This window comes from Colletotrichum jinshuiense, chromosome 4, assembly GCF_051148585.1.
Source record: "Colletotrichum jinshuiense chromosome 4, complete sequence".
Taxonomy (NCBI): Eukaryota; Fungi; Ascomycota; class Sordariomycetes; order Glomerellales; family Glomerellaceae; genus Colletotrichum; species Colletotrichum jinshuiense.
Window position 1 is genome coordinate 744,778 of NC_139311.1, and position 21,003 is coordinate 765,780.

Sequence of the window (21,003 nt, forward strand, 5' to 3'; positions counted from 1 at the left end):
CACGTCCATAACAACGAACCGGAGTGTTATGTCTTTACGCTATACGGACTCTCGCCATGATTCACGTCGATGGATTACTATGTCCATGGCGTGGCATACCTACACGCCAATGAGGACCATAATGTTGCTCGCATGCCTCATCAGCTAGCTGAAGACGAAGAGCCTCTGATTCACTGATGAGGGTTAAAGTGGTGAATTTCGCGACTTTTTCTTCTCGAGCCCAATCACAATATGAAACATCGCAAGATCTCCAACTTTTAAGGGGAGATGCCTCCTGCCTCATCTCTGGATATCGATTTCATTTCACTGATAATAGTTTCGAACCTTACCTCAATTACAACACCTTACCCACTTTATGTTGTTTGATATGAATTCCAGACGTGCCCGACCAGCAAGGCCTACGTTTATCAAAGCAGTCATACACATTGACATCTGGGAAGCTATCTTCGAGCAGCTTGCTGTCCTGGAGTATTATGGGACCCTGGCTCAGTGCGCCCAGCTGAGTAGAGAATTATCGGGACTAGCTCTTCGACATCTCTATAGGTCAGTAAACAGTTTACGGCCCGTGAAACAAGCAGATCGACGTATCAAAAAAAGCTCGTCTCCTTGGGTATATATTGACTAAAAGACCATAGCGAGCAGTTTTTGGCATCCACAAGCTGGGGTACACGATCTACAGAGGAACTATGGACAACATTGGCCTTCTCTGCACCCGGAAATGAAAGATCTTCTACATCGAACCCATACCTCATCTACACCCGCCATCTAGACTTTCTCAACTTCCTTTCGATCAATGGTTGTAGAGACTTTCCGGACTCTCAGTTCATCTCCGGGGCGATCAGTCAGGCCAATCAGCAGCAACTCAGTTCCAACGCGAATGACCAGAGCATCCTTGCGGCTGATCAAGTCACAGCTCGAAACCCAGATGTCAGACCTGTCGGTCCCCGTATCCTCCGGGACCTGACCCGCATGGCTCAAGATCGAGACCTACATGTCATGCTCAAAAGCCTGACAATTGATAGATGGACGCACGTCTTCCCCGTAATACGTTTCTTTACTCAGCTGGAAAGCCTTTCGCTCGTCTTCATTGACGGGTTGGGCACCTCCGCGGCGAACATCATCACCAGACATCTTCCGAAGCTGAGAACCTTCTCGGTCGTGCAGGCAGACGAGTCGCACGCGCAAGAACTTGCATCCTTCCTTTCTAATCTGAAAGCAGATCAACTACGGTCGTTTAGCTGCTCGCTCAATCGGACACAGGCGCCTATTTTACAAGCCCTCTCTAAACAAACGTTTCTCCAAGATCTAGCCTTGCAGTTCTTGGTCTCTCCACCTCTTGAACTGCGCAAACTGTTCAAGCTCACAAATTTGACGTCGCTCAGATTGGGCCTTAGCTTCTCTCCCTCCAGTTTTGCACAATCGAGATTCAAGGATTGGGTGACTAACAACCGCGGCACCTTCGCGACTTGGCTTATATCCTGCGAAAATCTTCGCGGTCTACACATCTTCCGCTTCCCAGACCTTATACCCGCAATTGCGGACGCCCTGAGACACTTACGTCTCAACAGGCTGCACGTATTCTCAACCGGATACTACGGCGACTTCTACCGTGCGCTTGAGACGCAGCAGCTGGAGTACCTGTTTGTAGCCGAATGCCCCGATAGAGAGATCATCAGCCATTCTCTCGGGTGGAGGGAGCGCGGCGGACACGTCATGACCGCCGTACTGGCCATGCCATGCCTGAGAGACTTAAGATTGCACACCTACTTCCCCTTGGGGTATCGAGAGCTCGAACATATCGCTATATATGTGCCAAGGCTCGAGACCATCTCTTTCGTTTGCCGTCAAGGAGAGAACCCTACCTGGACATTACGTGCCCTTGAGAACTTCAAGCATCTCACCGGCCTCACGGTATTAGGACTGACTGTATTCTCGTCGCGAGACATGCTTCGGTGGATCGAATGGACGCAATGCCATCTCCGCCCTGAGGGATTCTCATTGAGCCTGCCAACTCAGGATAGGCGGTCCTGGTTCAGGGGTGTGGGAGTCTCCGACTACACGTATATTAATGACCCCGCGACGGAAAGGATCAAACAAATGTTAAGGTTCTTCGCCGTGTATGTGAGAGACCGCAGCGGCCATGGGGAGGTTTGGCGTGGAAATGATTACGAATTTGACGAGGAGCGCATGTTTGTGCATCTTTGGGACGACATCAGGGGCCCGGCCGAGGCTCTGCAGTTGCTCCGGGGTTCGGGGCCGTACCCGCCGTTTATGGGATTGATGGAAAACATGGGTACGCGCATAGTCTAGGCGCTTGGTAAGTTAAACATTGCCTATTTAAAAGGCAGTTGAAAGTCGGCGGCAAATCCACAGTAGTTTATAGAGGATAGAGTAGGATAAGCGTTGCCGATGTTGACGTTCTCTGCATCAGTGATGTCGAAGCAAGTTGCGTCGTGATAACCGAAGTGGTGTGAAAGTCGGATGCCCTGTGTTTGTGGTTGCTCAGTGGGCAGGAGTGCCTCAAATGCCCCGCACCGACCCGGCAACCACTTTACGCGATCAGACGCGGCTCACTAAACGGCTCCTCTCATTCATCCATGCAAATAACTTCTCACCCCGACATCGAACTATAGGCCCATGAATCTAGCGTCAATGATATAATATATCCATTTGTCAACTCCTCAATGTCATAATGGCCATTCTCAACTTCACTCTCAGCGAGGACGCCGTCGCTGCCTTCCGCGACGTCCTCGCTTGCCTGAACAAGTTCAGCGATGACGTCTCCCTCGAGGCCAAGAAAGACAAGGTTCATCGCCCATACACCTCTCACACTCTATTGAACACGTACAATCAGTGGCTAACGCGGCGATTCATTGCTGATCAGTTGATTCTCACGGCGCTGAATTCGTCTAAATCAGCCTACGCCTGCTTCACCCTAGCCACTAACCGCTTCTGTTCCCGCTACCAATTCGAGGGCAGCGCGCAGTACCGGGAGAAGTTTTACTGTACGCTGTACATACGAGTAAATCCCCGTTCAAACTTCTACACATCTTGCTGGAGCCGGAGCTGAATATCCTGCGCAGGCCCTCGCTTCCATCTTCCGTAGCCGCGTTGGCGGTGATCCGCAGCGAGACCGCGAGAAGGAGAGCACGATCGACCGTTGCGACGTAGCCATTCAGGATGGACCAGGCGTCAAGAGCCGCCTCATTGTGGAGCTGGTTTTTCGAAACGGTATGTGTCCACACTGAAGTGGGTTTCGCAATAGCTGCTGATGAGAGATGCAGGAGTCACATCTACACATCGACTGCCCTTTGAGGTTGCGGTGCCGGTCCACGCAAAGTTCGACCGTGACGAGGCCGCCCACCACTGGACTATTCCCTCACGAACTCTGAGGCAGTTGATGGAACATTTTGGTCCCGGGGTCGAGCTGTTGGACATCAACTCGGATGGCGAGCATGTTAACTTCACATGCTTCACAGAGAAGACGACAAATGGAGATGGTTCGTTTTCAGGATTTAATGGGTCTACTACAGAAATCTAACATTGTTTGCAGAGGTCCTCAAGAAGCCGTTGCATACATCAATCGCCATCGAGGTGGAGGAATTCGAAGATATAGAAGTCGAAGATAAGCTCCGCATCGTGATCAGCGTCAAGGACTTCCGCGCCATCATCCAGCACGCCGGCATCACTGGTAACAACCTCTCCGCCCGGTATTCTACCCCCGCGCGACCGATCCAGTTCACATACCCCGGCGATGGAATCAGCTGCGAGTTCTTGCTCATGACTGTGGGCGAGAGAGGCAACCCGGCCCAGAAGACGAAGAAGGGCAAGGCGAACGGCGCCAAGGCCGCCCCACGGCAGCAACTCGAAGCGGCGTCTAGAAGACAGAGCGCCGCGCCGTCCGAGACTCCGCAACCCCCCGAGCAGCCGCTTGTACAGGATATGCCACCGCCGCCGGTAGCCTCTGCGGCCAGGAGCGGCATCGCCGCGCGGACTTCTTTATTCGACTTGCGCCCGTCTCAGCGGCCGCCCCCAGCAACCATGCGATCCGAGGGTTTGTTCGTGGATAACGACCAGGAGTGGGAACCCGTCAGGGATGAGGAGGATGAAGATGCGGAGGAGAACGCCAGACTGGAGTGGGATCATAGTAATCAGCCCGTAAGTCCTCTCCAAAATCGCCCTGTCCGGACTTTGATTTTTACTAAGTCTTGCTCCAGCACGCATCTGCTATGCACCTAGGCCGTGACGTCGCTGAGGGAAGTCGCGAACATGATCCAACTCCCGTTAGCAGCGCAGGGTTGGAACCCACACAGCGCCTTTCTGATGTTAGGCGTTTAGGCCTATTTTACCAGGGCCCATAAAGATCCGTGGATGTTCGAAGGCCTAGCCTGATATCTTGTTGTTTTCGGACGTCGGCCTGCCCAGGAGGAACTGGGGTATGTATGGACCATTTGCTCAACCGGTGATGATAGTCACCCAGCTAGTCGCGCAGCCCGCGCCGATACCCGCAATTTTAGAACCAGGCGGAATGAACCTTGACGATGCAATGATATTCCATCGTCCCTTGACATCGTTGTTCTCCACTTGAGGGCCGCAGTTGCCGTGCTCTCCCCATCCCCAGGCCAGCACATCACCCTTGTCCGAGAATGCGATAACGTGCTCACTACCGATGGCGATCTTGGATAGTTCGGGCAGGTTTGGTGGCGGAAGTTGTCCGTGGTCATCCCTTCCCCAAGCTAGAAGCTCGCCGCTCTTCTTCAGGACGAAGACGTTACCCCAGCTAGCGCCAACGTCCTTCCATTCCGGTACAGAGTCTGGCGCAGAGGACTTGATGTTCCATTTGTCGGATCCCAACACAAGCAGCTTGCCTGAATCCGGGGCACCAAACAGACAGGTGAAGTCCTTTCCGCAGACAGCCCTGGCGACCTTGAAGCCAACTCCTTCGATCTTCCTGGGCGAGTGGACAACGGCCTCGGGGCTTCCACCTTGTCCCTTCCGCACATTGCCCCAGGAATATGCGTCACCGTTGTCAAGTACCGCCACAACATGGCCCATGCATGCCGAAAGATCTATAACTTCATTCCCAGCTGGCGGGAATTCCTTGACAAGAGTAGCAGAAGGCGAACGAACGAGCAGCTCGCCGAGGCCCAGTTCACCCTTCAATCCAGCACCGAAGCTGTAAAGTTTCGTTTGTCTCCCCTCGCCATCTTTCTGAACGACAAATGAAGCCTCCCAAGTCGCGGCAATCAAGGCTGTTGCATTAGGGGCGTCCTCTTGCCCATCCCTGCTGAGCTGAACTTGTTGAAATGCCGGCTCATCAGTCTTTGTGGACGAAGTCAGACCGCAGGCTCCGCTTGTGGCGTCTCCGCTCCAGTAAATCTGTCCTGCCTGTGTTAAAAGAAGGGTGTGGTTTCCGCCCGCTGCGATCTTCACCACAGGAGAGTCGGGGTGATCCGGAACAAAGATGGCCTGCTTAGGGACGGAGACATCCTCCTTGTGGCCGATACCGAGCTGGCCGGAACCGTTGGAGCCGACGGCAAAGAGAACCGACATCTTGAAATTTTGGGCCTTTGTGTATCGGCGCTCTAAATGTAGCTTGCATCTAGGTAATGGGAGTATGTGGTGGATGGTAGTCGAATATCGTAGTAAGCATACTCGTCCCCCACCAGTTTCTCGTATGCATCAAGACGATTCAATGGAGGGGCTTTTCGGCCAATCATTCCAGCGCTTCCGCCTCGCGCGCCGCAGATCAAAAAGCGGAACTCGAACCGCGATCAACTTTTTTTTTCTCATCTGCATCACACACAACAGAGCTTCCTCCAGAGCCCGAAAACTCCATTTCCAGGTCGGTCGTGACTCATTCTCGACCTTGCCAGAGGTGCATCGACTGCAGAAATTTCTTTTCTCAGGATGTGAGAGGCTTGCTTCGTGCAGACCTGTGCAGTCTCGACAGCTCATATTGCGAACAAATATTTTAACCTAACAGGACAACACATCGCAGAAATGTCTTCTTCAGCTCCCACCCAGCCTCAGGCCGCCAGTGGCATTCCCGCCGAAATGGAAAATTTCGTGGTCGGCCTGATTGGTATGGGGGATATGGGGAAGATGTATGCGCAGAGGCTATCTGCCGCTGGATGGAAGTGAGTAATTATCATTCCCCAGCCGGGCCTCTGCGCTATGCGGTTCTTTTGGTAAGCTACCCTTCTCCTGTCCTCTCACCCAGCACAATACCCACCCCCTTGGTCATGATGACAAGAGCGCATTTGGCTAGAGTATCGCCTGAGGCAGCCCGGCAAGCTATTCTGGCCCCGGGAGTGGCTGACGGCCTTCCATGATGATACACCTAGCTACCTTAAACTTTACCTGTCTGAACCTTCACATCAATCTATCTTTTTAAGACTTTGTCCCAGAAAGCAGCGAGGCTAACATGCTTCTCAGGAATCCGCAATAGCTTCAAGCCCTTGCTATAAACAACAAAACACATCGCGTGTGTGTGTCGCGGGACAGTGGGAAGACGGGAAGGCTGACACTTCGGGCTTTGGCAGGATCATGGCATGCGACCAAGAGGAAAAATACGAGAGCTTGAAAGAAGAGTTCTCTGGAAATGTATGGGAGCCAGCCTGCCCTGCCCGCCTCAGCGCGGCGCCTCGGTGTTTTATCCGTCAACCCGCTGAGCAGTTTCGTGATAGAAAAATATACAAATCTGCCGCAACGGCCACTACGTATCTCGCGCCAGCGATTACATTATCTACAGCGTTGAAGCTGCCGCCATTGACCGCGTGATCGCCCAGTATGGACCATGTATGATGCCTCCTCCGTGTCTTACCCATACAGGCCTACTATGAGGAATCTCACCTAGTTATCTAACAATGGCCCCAAACTATAGCAACCAAACTGGGCGCCATCGTCGGCGGCCAAACATCGTGCAAAGACCCCGAAATCACTGCCTTCGAGCGCCACCTCCCCGCCGACGTCGACATCGTTTCCTGCCACTCCCTCCATGGCCCCAACGTTGATCCCCGAAACCAACCCCTCGTCATAATCTCCCATCGTGCCTCTCCGGAATCCGTCCGCAAGGTCGAGACCGTTCTCTCCGTCCTGGGTTCCAAACATGTCTACCTTACCGCTCACGAGCACGACCGCATCACCGCCGACACGCAGGCCGTCACCCACGCCGCGTTCCTCTCCATGGGAAAGGCGTGGCACGCCAACACGCAGTTCCCCTGGGAAATGTCGCGCTACGTCGGTGGCGTCGAGAACGTCAAGATCAACATTATGCTCCGCATCTACTCCCAAAAGTGGCACGTCTACGCCGGGCTGGCGATCCTGAACCCCGAGGCCCGCAAGCAGATATCGCAGTTCGCGCGCTCCGTCACCGACCTCTACAAGCTCATGCTCGAGGGCAACGCCTCCGCCCTCCGCGCCCGCGTGCTCGCCGCAAAGGAGAAAGTGTTTGGCCACGAGGGCAGCCACAAGTGGGCGGACCGCCCGCTTCTGAACCCGGACCTCCTGGAGCGCTTCTCTCTCGGCCGCAAGGAGGACCAGACGGAGCCGCAGCGCGCCAACAACCACCTGAGCCTGCTGGCCATGGTTGACTGCTGGGCGGAGCTGGGCATCGTCCCCTACGACCACATGATCTGCTCAACACCTCTGTTCCGCCTGTGGCTCGGCGTCGCAGAGCACCTCTTCCGCAGCCGCGAGCTGCTCGACGACGCGCTGCGGACGGCCGTCGAGGACCACACGTACCGCTCCGACGACCTCGAGTTCACGTTTGCGGCGAGGGGATGGGCGGAGTGCGTGTCGCTGGGCCACTTTGAGACGTGGAAGAACCGGTTCGAGACGACGCAGCAGTTCTTCCAGCCGCGCTTCAAGGATGCGGTGGCCGTGGGCAACGCCATGATGAAGGCCGTATTGGAAAGCACAAAGGATTAACGAGAACGAGAAAGGAAACCGTGGGTTCAGGGTGTTTCTAGAGACTTGCTCAGTGCACCGGCCGAGGTTGAGGCCAAGAAGACAAATGTATTTGAACTAGATTGCTTGGCTGAAAGTTCCATTTATATCGGAACTACGTTAACGAAAGCCGACACCCATCTCTCCTTGGTGCTACCGTTGTATTTGTGACTTGAAACACCTTCATGATGGTGAGGGGGGGGGGGTGGCATTGATAGTACAGGAAAATGACAAATTCCCAGCCCTGGTTGTAGAGTTACACATATTTTAAAAAGACCAAATTCACATGGCAGATGCAGAGTTGTAAGCTATGAATCGCATGTTGCGACCACTACTGTGTATCTGTGTGTGAAAGGATAAAGACTGGTTTCCCACCTCAGGGTGTATCGTACAATCCAACGCTTCAGCGACAAACGCCAGGAAGCAGTGCCGCCGCTCCTCTCATGCTAGTTCTCAAACCTGAGTGACAAGATCCGGCACATGCATCTCGACGCTCTCCTCTAGAACGGCTATTCCATTGTGAACTTCCAGCGGTTGAGCGAAGAATTTGCCCTCTTCATGTTCATGTTCTTCCATCTTTGTGGCATCCTCTCCAAGTAGACCGCTTGCGTCAGACGGTGGGCTCACAGTCGAGGGCGTGGTACCCTCACAAGACGAATCGGCTTCTTGTGACCCTGGACAACTTTCAGCCTGAGCGGCAAGATTCGGCGTGCCTGGGGATCGAGGTAGACGATTGTTGCGAATAGGGTGCGGCGAGAGTGGCGTCTTGTCTCGGGCCAGACTTGACAAATGTAGCTGCGAGGCCAGCTGGTTTGCCAAAAGTGCATCGGTAACACTACCATTGGCGCACATATTCGACGATGTGCGGAAAGAAGGAGATTTGGACGACTCTGTCGACTGAACCAATGTCAGATATCGAGCACACGCTTACAAAGAACGCTCTTACATTGAAGGTAGATCGGACACCCAAGTTGGCAACAAGCCTAGAGCTGCAAATGGGTCTCTGGCGGAAGAAGTGAAACCCGTATCCGGTGGCCGCCGTAGCAGGAATACTGCCCTCCGCGATCCCATCGAGGCTGATGTATGCTCTATCTGCTCCGCCAGGGCGGCAGTAGGAGCAAATCTTGTATTGGCACTCATCTTTGAGTCTGGGAACCCAGGGGCTAGTGACATTATGATCCAGGATTTCGTCCAGATCATAAGTATCTGATCTTTTGGCATCGTGCAGTACCTGACCAGGCGTCGTAATCTTTCGGATAGACTCTCGGCGAAGAACTTCCCCTAGCTGGGAATCCAGACGTTAGCTGGCCCAAAAATATGTTCTAGCAACACACATACGTGTTTGCGTTGGTTGAAGATGGTTAGGAGCTGGTCGCTGGAATATGTAGTTGTAAGATCCCTCGGGGGCATTTCCTCGAGAAAGCTGGCGGCGTTTCCGGACCGCTTCTCGGGACCTCGTTTCCTTGGCCGTACTGCCGTGATAAGCTGCTTCCCCAAGTCATCGAAAGTGACCTTTCCCTGTTAGCCGAGTATTTTCTTCAAAATGGTACAACTTTTACCTCTTCTCCGCTACAAATGGAATCGCGCAGGATCTCCTCCTGATCTTGGGAACATCGATACAGCCAGCCGAACGGACCTGAGTTGCCACAAGAGTCGCACCGAAGAATGTAGCTGTACACACGGACCATAGTGACATGCGTACAGGCGGCGTAGATGCGCGTCGGCTGGGGAGTCTGCTGGGAGGCCATATCGATATCAAGCATCCAAGGCACGATCCCAGGAAGACAGCCGGCTGAAGAGGTGGGCGGGAATATGTAAGATGCTCCTAGGTTTGATGCTTGTTTGGCGAGAGTGGAACTAATTACTCAATAGATGTTATTAGCGGCGGCCATGTGAAGGAGTTTGGACTTGGAAAGAAGGCGCGGTCGGAGTGGCCTTGTTGGGAAGGAGCACTTCACCTCACCTGCCCTTCACCTTGACATTCACCTCCGTACCAGGTGTAAAATAGTAAATATTAGATGCACTTGTTTGTGTTTCTTTCCCTTCCTCGTTCTCGTCCTATCCGTTACTTGCTCACACCGGCACATATCTGTGCCAATCCTTGGAACTGCCTCAACATTCAATAATATCGTCATAACCTGCCTCATTTGGCTTCACCTCTGGGTCGCAGCTTCTCCAGCGAAACTCGTTGGCAACCTGGTCTATTCCATTTTGACCTTCGTTTGGGTAATTTGAAACAACTGACGGTCGAAAGGCCGGGTGGTTAATCAACGATGAGGCACCATCCAACACTGACAACCATCGCCCGATGCCATGTCCGGCTGTGACATGACAAAGAACGAAAAAAGGCCGTAAGGTAAGCTGATAATTGAAGAACCGAATAAACACGAGCACTTGGCGATATGCTGGGCTCATCAGCCTCACAATCTCACCACAGGCCATCAGGAGGCTGAGCTGGTTGGTATGCAATGAAGCTCCGTGAACAGGCGATGTTGCTCTAATCAATCCACCGAGGGCCGACCTCAAGGTTCTCAAATCTAGTGGGCACGAAAAGGATATTTGTCGCTCCTCTTGCCATGGTCAATAGTGGTAGTAGTGGTAGTATCTGCATGCGAGCCTGTCTTGGCCCCATACTAAGGGGTGTTTCCAATCCGAGGCTGTCTGTGCCTGATGATCATACACCACCACCAAGCTCCTCCTCGATGCTGCAAAATTACGTTCGATAGATTCTAAGCTGTAGGGGGTGGCATCTGTATGCACGCCGATTACGATCGTTCAGATGACTTTCGGACGATCCGGGAAAAACAGAGCATGAACCGCGGTCATTAAAACCAGCTTTTGGGAGGGTGTGTCTCAAGGGGTCAACCTAGCACTGAGACGCCCAGCGAAGTGCACAGGACCTCGGGCTGCCTGTCAGGATGAGCTGGCGTGCGTCTGTTCGCTGCCGCCCATATTTTGTGGCCATCCCACCCCCTCAGAGATGTGAAAACAAACCTCGGATCATTGGCAAACAATAGCCAATCACAGTTCTACTTGGAGCACCCCTGCAGCTTCGGCCAGCTCTGCCCCATCATACAACATCCCGGTCATCTAGCGCTGGAGACGAATGAGCATTTCACAGCTGAGGTCCAGGTCGGCACCACCCCATCAATCGAGCCGACTCCCCTCCCCCCAGCCTGTCTAGTTTCCCGTGTCATACCTGGGTCATTAATTGCTATCGTACCTGTACGCCCCAGGGCCCGGTTGTGTCAACCTCCTCAACCACCACATCAACAACCCACCCGTTTCTTCATTGCTGCCGCCCAACCTCCCCCCTTCTGCGACAGCTAAACGCTCAGGTTTTGCGATCGAAGAATATCCAGTACGTTGTCCAGATCTTTTCGCGTGAAATTCCGGGCCAGCTCGGCATTGCAATTGGCGTCTCCAGTCAGCGAAGCTCCAGCCGCGTAATTTACCGATCGCACCTGGTCGGTCGGCAGAGCGACGCGGTAAACAAATCATTGGCCCCCGGGCAGCACTCTGGAGCCGCAATTCAATTGACGAACACCCCCCCGGAAAATCCATCGCAAACACCCTCACAACGGGCCTCCTAGCTAATACTCCTCCTTCACCGCAGTTTCCCCCGCGATCTCCGATTACGTTAGCGATACCCTGGAGCTTTAGCCCACTATGTCGGTCAAATTCGAGAAGGAGACGATAAAGAAGGGTGTCGAGGAGGTCAAGAAGGGCCTCATTGGGGATCCTCTTCCCGGCACCAGCGGCAAGCACCCCATCTCCGAGGCCATCGGCACCGCCATCACCGGCGGCAAGAAGAATGCGGGATCCAAGGGCTATCTTGCGGTTCGTCTTACAACCCCTCGATCCTGCCGCATGCGCGAAGGGGGCAGGAGAAAGTGGATGGAGCAGCCCTGAACATGATGCTGACGCTGTTCATTCTAGGCCTACATCAAGGAGCTTGAGCAGAACCCTCTGCGGACCAAGATGTTGACTGCCGGTACCCTCGCTGGCGCCCAGGAGCTGATCGCGTCCTTCCTCGCCAAGGACCGCAACAAGCATGGCAACTACTTCACCTCGCGCGTGCCCAAGATGGCCGCCTACGGCGCAATTGTCAGCGCGCCTCTCGGCCACTTCCTCATCTGGGCCTTGCAGAAGACCTTTGCTGGCCGCACCAGCCTACGCGCCAAGATCTTGCAGATTATCGTCAGCAACCTGATTGTATGTGGCCCAACCTTTCTGGTATGGTTGATACAAGCCTGCTAACCCACTTCCAACAGATTGCGCCTATTCAAAACTCCGTCTACCTTACCGCAATGGCCCTCATTGCTGGTGCCAAGACCTACCACCAGGTTCGCGCAACGGTCAGGGTTGGGTTCTGGAAGGTCATGAAGGTCAGCTGGGTCACCTCTCCGCTGTGCCTTGCTTTTGCCCAGAAGTTCCTCCCGGATCAGCTCTGGGTTCCCTTCTTCAACCTTGTCGCCTTCATCATTGGCACCTACATCAACACCATCACCAAGAAGAAGCGTCTCGCTGCTCTGCGCAAGAAGCACTTCGGCGACGGCCGCTCTCCCTCCATGGGTGGCCGCCCTGAGGACTACCCCGGCCCCAAGGACTACCCTGGCCAAATGGGAGGCCCCAACCCTCCTTACTAAATGACTCTGCTATAGCGAGATGGTTGAGATGACGGCAAATTAACGCCCAGTTGATGAAATCTGGTAACATCTAATACGAAAACGAATCTAGCCCCTTAGGGCGGATTTCCGGAGTTGAGGGGCGTGGGGGGCAGTGTGAAGATACGTGAGCGAGCGGGGAGCAGGCGGCTTGGGTGGACTGTGATCAACCGCCGAGTGTCCTTGTACAATTTGCTTGCTTCAAACGTTGCTATCATGTTATATGTCCTGTGTGCCCGTAGATAGGTTCAATTACGCTTGGATTTAAGTTTCGACATGCAGGGTACCATTGTCTTGTCGCAGTCGTTGATCATCTAGCGGCCCTACATCCTCTGTAATAACACAAGGTAAGTTTGCGTCATCTACTATCTTGTGGAATCTCCCCGGCCAATCCCATGGCATGAGGTGCAGTTTATGCCGTTTGCAAGACCGTTGGTGAAATCTCACAACGAGTAATCCTGCAGGCCTTCCGGCGAGACTCGCCTTCTTCCGATGTGCCAGTGTCTGATCGTAGACTTGGCGGGCGGATCCTCTAAATTTGAGGTGATGTCTGAATGGCCGCCTGGCCTGAAGATCAGACTGACCCAATGTCTCCCAATGCAGCAGCAGGCCGCATATCTTTGTTTGGTTTGCGTCTTTAGTCAGCTCGTCGTTTCACTCCCCAGCCGACGTCTCCCCAGTGTCCACCATAAACCCAGGGCTCCAGTACTCCCATTCCGGACACTGCTTGTCCACCCATAACATCCCCTCACCGAGCAAATCTTCCAACGCAGTCTGGGCCCGTGCCCTTGGCCATCGGAGGTTAACCATAAGCATCGATATGCTCACGTATCCCAGTACTTGCACAGCCTCCAACACGGCACTCTGATCCGTATTAAGTTCTTTGGGTATACTCCGGATATACGACTTGCTTCCGACCTTGATGACACTGTATGAGCTGCCCAGCGGCTTGAGTGTCCCTACTGCTCTTAAAACATCGTCTTCCGTCACCTCGCTCGCACCCTCCATGCGTCCTTTCATGATGCGCTCACGCACCTCGCGGACCCCGATCAACCCACCATTCTCATCGCGTGTTGCACCGCACACCTCCACCACGCGTACCGCCAGCTCAAAGTAGAAGTCGTTGACTGACCGACCCAGCAGCTGTGCCCATATTGAGGACGAACCGCCGCCCGAGGACGACGAAGACGAGGATGCTAGCGGGTCAACGCCGATGGCGGAGCACATGCGCGCGAACTGCGCACGAAAGGACGGGTTGGACCGGATATCCTTTGCGTGGGTCTGCGCGAACTGCTGGAGAAGAGAACGGAAGACAGAGAGCTGGGTTTCGAGGGCCTGCGCGTTGCTGTTGCGCAGGTTGGAGCCGTGGGATGCGTACTGCGCCGAGGTAAGGCGAGAGCGGTCGAAGGCTGCGAGGCCGACGCCTTTTCGAGACATGGTTGCGGTGGTCGTCTGAGTGAAGTGCGGATGGGAGCTTCTATACTCCTTTGCGGAGGAGGGTGGAGGTCGTGAATAGAGGGGCAGTCGTCTTGGTGGATGCCATGTCGGCGTTCTTGATACCGATGTCAGTCGGGTCCCGCCCGTGGACACTCCGTTAGTCTTCAAGGATGACATAAGCACCCCACTGGCCGCGTTTTCTGGTTCCTGAGGTCCTAAAAGTTCCAGACCAGCGAAATGGAAAATCACGTGCATTCCCCCACCCGGAGAATCTTCGGACACACCAGCCACTAAACGGGCATAGCCCCCGGCAAAAAGGGCACAACCCTCTCCCAAACTGCAAACTCGCAAAATTTCGGTCTATCCAAAGCACTACAGTCGCCTGCCTCACGATCGCGCTGCGAATTTCCTCACAGTCCCCCCTCCATCCCGCAGCAACCATGTCGTCCACCCAGAGCGTGCAGTGCTTCGGCAAGAAGAGAACCGCCACCGCCGTTGCCCAGTGCAAGGTACGATCCGATGCCCTCGAATTCCCCGAGAATAATTACCCCAGAAAAAGCGAATGAGGGGAACGAATTTTGGATATTGGGAATTGTCAAGCTGACGTTTGCGACATTTAGGCTGGCAAGGGCCTCGTCAAGGTCAACGGCAAGCCCCTCTCGCTTGTCCAGCCTGAGATCCTTCGCTTCAAGGTACGATTTATCCCGCGCGAATCCATTTGAACCGGTCGGCAAGAGGAGGATTAAAGAGGGTTGAGAAATGGGATGTGAAGAGCAAGCGCTGCAACGTCTGACTCTTCTTATCGACGAGGAATCCGCGCAGCGCCTTGGTCTTCACTACCAGTTGGCCAATCGACCGAGAAACGGGGCGACCAGAGTCTAGACGAGACATACCTCAAGAAACGGCGGGACTAACTCTCCACACAGGTCTACGAGCCCCTCCTCGTCCTTGGCCTTGACAAGTTCGCCAACATCGACATCCGTGTCCGCGTCACCGGTGGTGGTCACACTTCCCAGATCTACGCCATCCGTCAGGCTATCGCCAAGTCCGTCGTTGCCTACTACCAGAAGTTCGTCGACGAGCACTCCAAGAACATGCTCAAGCAGGCCCTCGTCCAGTTCGACCGTACCCTCCTTGTCGCCGACAACCGCCGGTGCGAGCCCAAGAAGTTCGGTGGTAAGGGTGCCCGCTCCAGATTCCAGAAGTCTTACCGTTAAACGGTTTTGTCTTCTTGCCACTCTGGTACCCGTGCGGTGGTGGGAAAAGGGAGAAGAAATTCTGGGGGAAACGTGGGTTTTCCGGTCCGGTCAGCTTTTGGTGTTTCCCGCGAAAATTTGGCAGTTACTGTTTTACGGGGGAGTCAAACGTGGATCAAAAGATCTGGTTCGTTTTCTCGTGTCTTGAAGGAAACAGACCGAGACGGCCAGAGCTCGATGGGGGAGATGTGGGATACGGCATTATGCCTTTTCTGCTCTCTGTTCGTCGATGCATTGCATGGCATGCCTCGCGGTATCGCTGCTTGGCTTGGTTTGTAAAGGGTCAGGCAGGCAAATGAAACATTGAAACTTCATGACACGGCGTTTTTGGGCTCGAGTTATGCGTGTGCCGTGTTTCTTTTCTCCTTTGTTCGTCTGGCTGGGACTCACATCCATAAACATGGGTAGGTGTAGGACAGGGCAAACGGTTCTCCAACAATGACATTCAACAACACCCAACATCCTTGGACTGCTTTCCTTTGCCGGTATTGTCTCCATGTTCCCCCGCATGCCCTTAGCACCCCCGTCTAAGGACTTGGTGGACATCGTCAAGTGACCGTGTGACTAGACATACCCGGCCCGGAGAATGTCCTGTCTGCACCCGCCCATGGATCTTTGGCTCTGCCTCGGTATCGGAAACTCGTATGCCACACTGGTACGAATATCGGTGTCCATGCCTACCCAGACGTGTTGGATCTTCGAACGTAGGCCCCTTTCCTGCTGATTTGCAGCCCTCTGTCCTGTCCTGGTTCTCAAGACCCGGGCCATTTTATCCAACCATGCTTGCGTCCTGCACACTTGCACAGTGAGCTGAGCGCGCGGTTGTAGGTTTGTTGTGCATGCGTTCTGCCATGACCCGGAAGTATCAGTCATGAAACGTTATTTACGACGATTCATCGAGGGCAGCATGTATAAACTGTATGACCACCTCTATGGTAAACTCGTCGTTGGATCCGTGCCTTGCGGGAACCCGGAGACGTGGGTAAACCTGGCCGTTGTTCATAATGAATCAATCAATCAATCGATAGAGATAGATGGCTAGGTGGATGATGCAACCAGAGCCAAAAAGCATTTGCTGCTACCCGCCCTCCCGCAGGAGCCAAAAGGTAATGATCAGTGTGAGGCTTGAACTCACGGCCTTGGCATCACTTGATATATCTTGATGATATATTAGTACCACGCTCTAACCAACTGAGCTAACCGACCAGTTGTTTGCGATGTGAGGCTGAAGCCCTAAGCCCTACGAGAGGGAACTGAGGGAACATCGCGAAGGCCCACCACAGATGCGTGGGCGTATGTTATGATGGGGCGAGTTCGCTGGATGAGATATATACTCGATTTCTGATCCGCTATCAACCAAGACGCTTATCTCCAGGCAGAGTATTCCCTTTGATGGCCTCGGCCCCGAGTGCATGACTTCCCTTACACGAGATGCAGACACCAGTAGAGAAGAATTGACCTGTTGTGTAGCTGGCCCTAGTTTAATGCCACGATCGCTAGGCACCTCAAGGCGGCAAGCCCGCATCTAGCTTTTGTCGAAGCATCTTTTCCTGCTATCATCATCTTACTCTCATGAGCAGTCTCCTGATCCTCCTTGTGGTTCCAAGTGTGTGCCTTTTGCAAGACTAGTACCTGCCAACATACAAGTATCTTTTCTAAGGTTCAATTGCATTGTTATCTTCCTTTGAAACACACAAATTGGCTTCAAATACTCAAGATTTCCCAGAGCTATAAAGTTACAAGCGCATTCTAATCAAGGGTCAATATTTCCTTACTCTTAAACGAGAGTCCCAGTATCGCTATTTTTCAAGCGAGGTAGAAGAGGAATCATGGTCCCAAGGCATGACCCAAAGCTAGCAACAGTTTGCATAGATTGAAACAGAACCTTCGTTTCGTTCCTATTGGTCCTGACTAGGCTTGTTTTCCTGAGTACACGATGGCCCGCAACACAGCTTCGACGTATTCCGCGAGAGGGCCACAGTGTAGCCAAGAACACGACGTTTGACCAGCGGGTTAAGCCCGCCCGAGCCACACCAAACAACAATCCCGTGGGTCAGCAATGGACATGCCACCAATCAAGGTTGCGTCATTCGCAAAACCACCTTCTGGAGACCCGCAATCCTAGGGCTTGAAACTGCGCACAGCCAATAATTCAACGCTATAGTACTTAGTGACTCAAACTGAGTCGGTCTCCAACAACAACTCAAGCAGCTCGTTAAGAGCTTATCCCCGATGGCACAATTGGCTAGCGCGTCAGACTGTTAATCTGGAGGTTGGTGGTTCGAGCCCACCTCGGGGAGATGCAGTGGTTAAAATCCACCTGAGAACGTTTATTTTGCTTTTTGCTTTTCTGAACAAAATCCGATGCTTCAACTACTTTCTGCTTTATAGGCAAGGCGCCTCTCTGTTAATAAGCAGGTCTGTCACAGCTTGCAGTCCACTGCTTCATGCCGTTTTGACCCGTCATAACACTTGCGCAGCTGTTTAACACACTCCTTTTACATCTTTATTTTTCCTACCTCTCAGCAAAGAGTGCTGTTCATCATATCAAGACCTAGTGCGAAAACTACATCGATAATCTTCAAATCACCGCCCTTATCCAGTTTGAAATAGTGCTTGATCATTACATAATAAAGTAAGTCCTTAGCCTCATTGGCATCAAAGAACGGGCAGGGGCACACGTGCTGCTTGTGCCTGAAGCTTATGTACTCCGATTTGGCTGTGAGTAGCTCCTCCTCTTGCTCGCGGCCCCACGCATGCGCAGAAACCTTGGCTGTTGAATCGCTTTGCGCCTAGGTAAAATTTCCAACCCCACATGTGTATCGGGGCACGGCAATAGCTTTGTTATTGCAGACATGGGCGCCGCAGAGGGTGTGTGATTAGTCGCGATGCAACCATGTGACATGAAGTTGATGAATGCTAGCCCTATTTTCAATAATTTATCTCTGCTTGCCTTGTTATGTCTTGGACTAAAAAGCTACGGCAGACCATTACATGTGATGTCTGCAGATGGCGATCGGTGTCCAGCGCCCGCTGTCCTTGACGAGGCTACCCTTGAACTTGAGATTAGACACCACCGCATTCTTGCACCATATCTCTCTTAGACTACCATTACTTGTGCTGATAATAGTCAATTCGTACTTACGGCCTTCAGCAGTTTCCTCGAACCAGCTAAAACCATCTATCTATACCTGTCTATGTTCCTGACCACTTCTGCAAGCAGAGGGCTCGGAGGCTCGCCGTGCCCGTCGGGGTTGGATTACCGGGGTGCTCGACCAAATTGTCGAGACAGGCGCATATTATCTGTCCAGCGGCTTATCCTCGCTATACTGCTAGCGAGACTGAAGTCCTTGTGGCTCTGAAATACGTCGGCCTCGGCGGAAGAACCTCTGGCCAGTGGCATCCCATTGAGCGCCACCAAGCCCATGCGGCTATAGTCCCTCCTTATGGAGTCCCGGCCCCACGAGAATGCCAGGCAACAGCTTGCTATTGTCGGTGGTAAACCTATCAAGAACCTCTTACGGACGACAGCGCGGAGCTCGTCACCGGTGCCCATCTCAGACGGGCATTAAGAACAACCCGAAACCACAATGCGAATGTCTATGCCATTAGCTTTATGAGCTAGACCGACTGGGTCCTATATAATCTCAAAAGAAACCCCATAATAGGGCGGTGGACTCATTCAATGGGGTTTGATAGGGTCCGAGACGACGGAAACAGAGCCTCTTAGGAGCGAGAAACATCTTGCGGGTTCCGGTCACTGAAAGCCATGAATGCCCCCCACCCGCTTGTGTCTGCCGCCCCATCACGAAGTAGATCCACGCATCTCCAGTGGATCCTCACAATATTCGCTCAGTTCCCTCTCGTAGGGCTTAGGGCTTCAGCCTCACATCGCAAACAACTGGTCGGTTAGCTCAGTTGGTTAGAGCGTGGTACTAATATATCATCAAGATATATCAAGTGATGCCAAGGCCGTGAGTTCAAGCCTCACACTGATCATTACCTTTTGGCTCCTGCGGGAGGGCGGGTAGCATTGATTTGCTTTTTTGGCTCTGGTTGCAATATACATCCATTAATTCTCCACTAATTCAGTTTGTAGGCGTGTTCAGTATAGTCTTTCGAGCTTTGAGGAATAAGTGGCCTAGTCTAAGCCACGTACCTAGATAACACGAGGAGCCTCGTGCGTGGTGTACACTGTGAGGTCTCTATACATTGTTGTTGTTGCCTTGAAAGCGAAAAGGTACACTGCCACTGGTAGTTCTGATAATCGTGACATAAGTAAGTTCTGAGAATATAACTCGTAATAATAGAGAGTAGCTAAATATGTCGAAAAGAAAAGAAAGTTGATAAAAAAAGATTCAATAATGAAAAATCTGAGAATAGATAACTCGTGTTATGCATATGTGTTTGGAAGGTGGTGAGTGACAACCCCCGATTTGGCTTCCACACTATTTCGACCCAGTCAACGTTGCACACATATCTCCTCGGCCAGTATGATAGGAGAAGCTTCAGTTCGTAATATGACAATTATATAGAAAAAAGGCTACCTAAAAAGAAGTTCTGTTTAAATAGAAAATAGTTGTATAACTAACGAAAGTATGTTAATACCCGGGGTTCTTTCTCAACCTGAATGCCCACCATGGATTGAATTGCCAGGCACCGAAATGCCAACCCCCAAAATACATCTCTGCCACCGAGAATAGTTGCGTTATCAGGGGTTAATGAAGTGAAGCATTGGACGAAATCTAAAAGTCCGAGTTCTTGTCCCTCAACGCCTAATAGGGATTCCTTCATGCTCATTCATTCTGGAAGTTGGCTAAACTAGTTCAGATAGTGGATTTAAGCCGGAGAATATACCATGAAGATTCAGAATGAGAATTTGGTCCTTTGCTTGGGCCGGCAGCATACCTTTCACGAATTCCCGAGGCGTAAAGCGTTTTCGAGTAAGTTCGAGGAGATAAAAAAAAAATGAGAGGCAATCCACGTGCATTACCGGTATACCCGTAGAATACCGGTTAGCACACCCTCATTCCTTTGATGAGTAAATGTTTGGACACATTCTACATTCTAAAGAAACTAACACGCGCACCTGCAAGCTTACTAACTGGTTGATCTCTAGTCTATCGGCGCAAAATGTCCCTGGGCGAACTCAGGAACCCGGACTTCGCAGTTCGAAAAAAAAAGCCATAAACAGCAAGGCTCAGTTGTCTTGATGAGCCGAGGGGTGTACACACAACGCTCGCTTAGCTTTTAGGATCCAAGGAAAGCAGAGGTGGAGAAATGCCCATGTGGCCAAAGACTTTGAAGAGTTAAGCGCCTCTGAGGTCAGGAATTTGTGGTAAAGGATAGTCCTAGGCCCCCAGAATGATTGAAACTTTGAATTCAGGTTTGAGACATGGTCTCATGAGGCAACCCACCCGCCGTCTTTACCACACCGGTCTGAGCCTCACAGCCAAAGAGCGAACCAGAACACCTCGCGATAATTCGCTCAACACCGTGACAATGCGAAATGTAATAGCCGAATCACCTGTGAAATCGGGAGGTTTTGGGGGTTATCTTTATCATTGATGTTAAGAACACATCAAACCCTCCCGCCTTCAACCGATGGAAAACACAAGAGCAGCACAACTCGCCCACATTCCAAGACATTTCTCAGTCCGCAAGCGGAAAGAAATTGATGCAAACGTCAAGTC

The 21,003-nt window shown here is 52.5% G+C and overlaps 8 protein-coding genes across 8 annotated transcripts; 5 read left to right on the plus strand and 3 right to left on the minus strand.

The window, feature by feature from the left end:
* Positions 1 to 355: 355 nt before the first annotated feature.
* On the plus strand, positions 356 to 2,310 carry EsH8_IV_000184 (uncharacterized protein; the record flags this gene model as incomplete). Its single annotated transcript, XM_083265074.1, has 3 exons — positions 356 to 543; positions 843 to 1,232; positions 1,569 to 2,310. The coding sequence occupies 3 exons, from the start codon at positions 356 to 358 to the stop codon at positions 2,308 to 2,310; spliced, it is 1,320 nt and encodes a 439-aa protein (XP_083123969.1).
* A 382-nt stretch (positions 2,311 to 2,692) lies between these two features.
* Positions 2,693 to 4,361, plus strand: EsH8_IV_000185 (Rad9-domain-containing protein; the record flags this gene model as incomplete). Its single annotated transcript, XM_083265075.1, has 6 exons — positions 2,693 to 2,806; positions 2,885 to 3,022; positions 3,084 to 3,231; positions 3,285 to 3,500; positions 3,554 to 4,158; positions 4,218 to 4,361. The coding sequence occupies 6 exons, from the start codon at positions 2,693 to 2,695 to the stop codon at positions 4,359 to 4,361; spliced, it is 1,365 nt and encodes a 454-aa protein (XP_083123970.1).
* Positions 4,362 to 4,455: 94 nt separating this feature from the next.
* EsH8_IV_000186 (regulator of chromosome condensation 1/beta-lactamase-inhibitor protein II) lies at positions 4,456 to 5,553 on the minus strand (the record flags this gene model as incomplete). The annotated part of the gene is made up of 1 exon (XM_083265076.1): positions 4,456 to 5,553. The coding sequence occupies one exon, from the start codon at positions 5,551 to 5,553 to the stop codon at positions 4,456 to 4,458; it is 1,098 nt and encodes a 365-aa protein (XP_083123971.1).
* Positions 5,554 to 6,134: 581 nt separating this feature from the next.
* EsH8_IV_000187 (prephenate dehydrogenase (NADP(+))) lies at positions 6,135 to 7,932 on the plus strand (the record flags this gene model as incomplete). Its single annotated transcript, XM_083265077.1, has 4 exons — positions 6,135 to 6,191; positions 6,439 to 6,606; positions 6,690 to 6,801; positions 6,887 to 7,932. 4 exons carry the CDS (start codon positions 6,135 to 6,137, stop codon positions 7,930 to 7,932), a joined length of 1,383 nt encoding a protein of 460 aa, XP_083123972.1.
* Positions 7,933 to 8,403: 471 nt separating this feature from the next.
* EsH8_IV_000188 (uncharacterized protein) lies at positions 8,404 to 9,713 on the minus strand (the record flags this gene model as incomplete). The annotated part of the gene is made up of 4 exons (XM_083265078.1): positions 8,404 to 8,847; positions 8,897 to 9,235; positions 9,289 to 9,462; positions 9,510 to 9,713. The coding sequence occupies 4 exons, from the start codon at positions 9,711 to 9,713 to the stop codon at positions 8,404 to 8,406; spliced, it is 1,161 nt and encodes a 386-aa protein (XP_083123973.1).
* A 1,906-nt stretch (positions 9,714 to 11,619) lies between these two features.
* EsH8_IV_000189 (Mpv17/PMP22 family protein) lies at positions 11,620 to 12,599 on the plus strand (the record flags this gene model as incomplete). The annotated part of the gene is made up of 3 exons (XM_083265079.1): positions 11,620 to 11,790; positions 11,890 to 12,165; positions 12,225 to 12,599. 3 exons carry the CDS (start codon positions 11,620 to 11,622, stop codon positions 12,597 to 12,599), a joined length of 822 nt encoding a protein of 273 aa, XP_083123974.1.
* A 672-nt stretch (positions 12,600 to 13,271) lies between these two features.
* EsH8_IV_000190 (ESCRT-II subunit protein SNF8) lies at positions 13,272 to 14,054 on the minus strand (the record flags this gene model as incomplete). Its single annotated transcript, XM_083265080.1, has 1 exon — positions 13,272 to 14,054. One exon carries the CDS (start codon positions 14,052 to 14,054, stop codon positions 13,272 to 13,274), a length of 783 nt encoding a protein of 260 aa, XP_083123975.1.
* A 440-nt stretch (positions 14,055 to 14,494) lies between these two features.
* On the plus strand, positions 14,495 to 15,271 carry EsH8_IV_000191 (40S ribosomal protein uS9; the record flags this gene model as incomplete). Its single annotated transcript, XM_083265081.1, has 3 exons — positions 14,495 to 14,563; positions 14,675 to 14,746; positions 14,981 to 15,271. 3 exons carry the CDS (start codon positions 14,495 to 14,497, stop codon positions 15,269 to 15,271), a joined length of 432 nt encoding a protein of 143 aa, XP_083123976.1.
* Between the last annotated feature and the right edge of the window lie 5,732 nt (positions 15,272 to 21,003).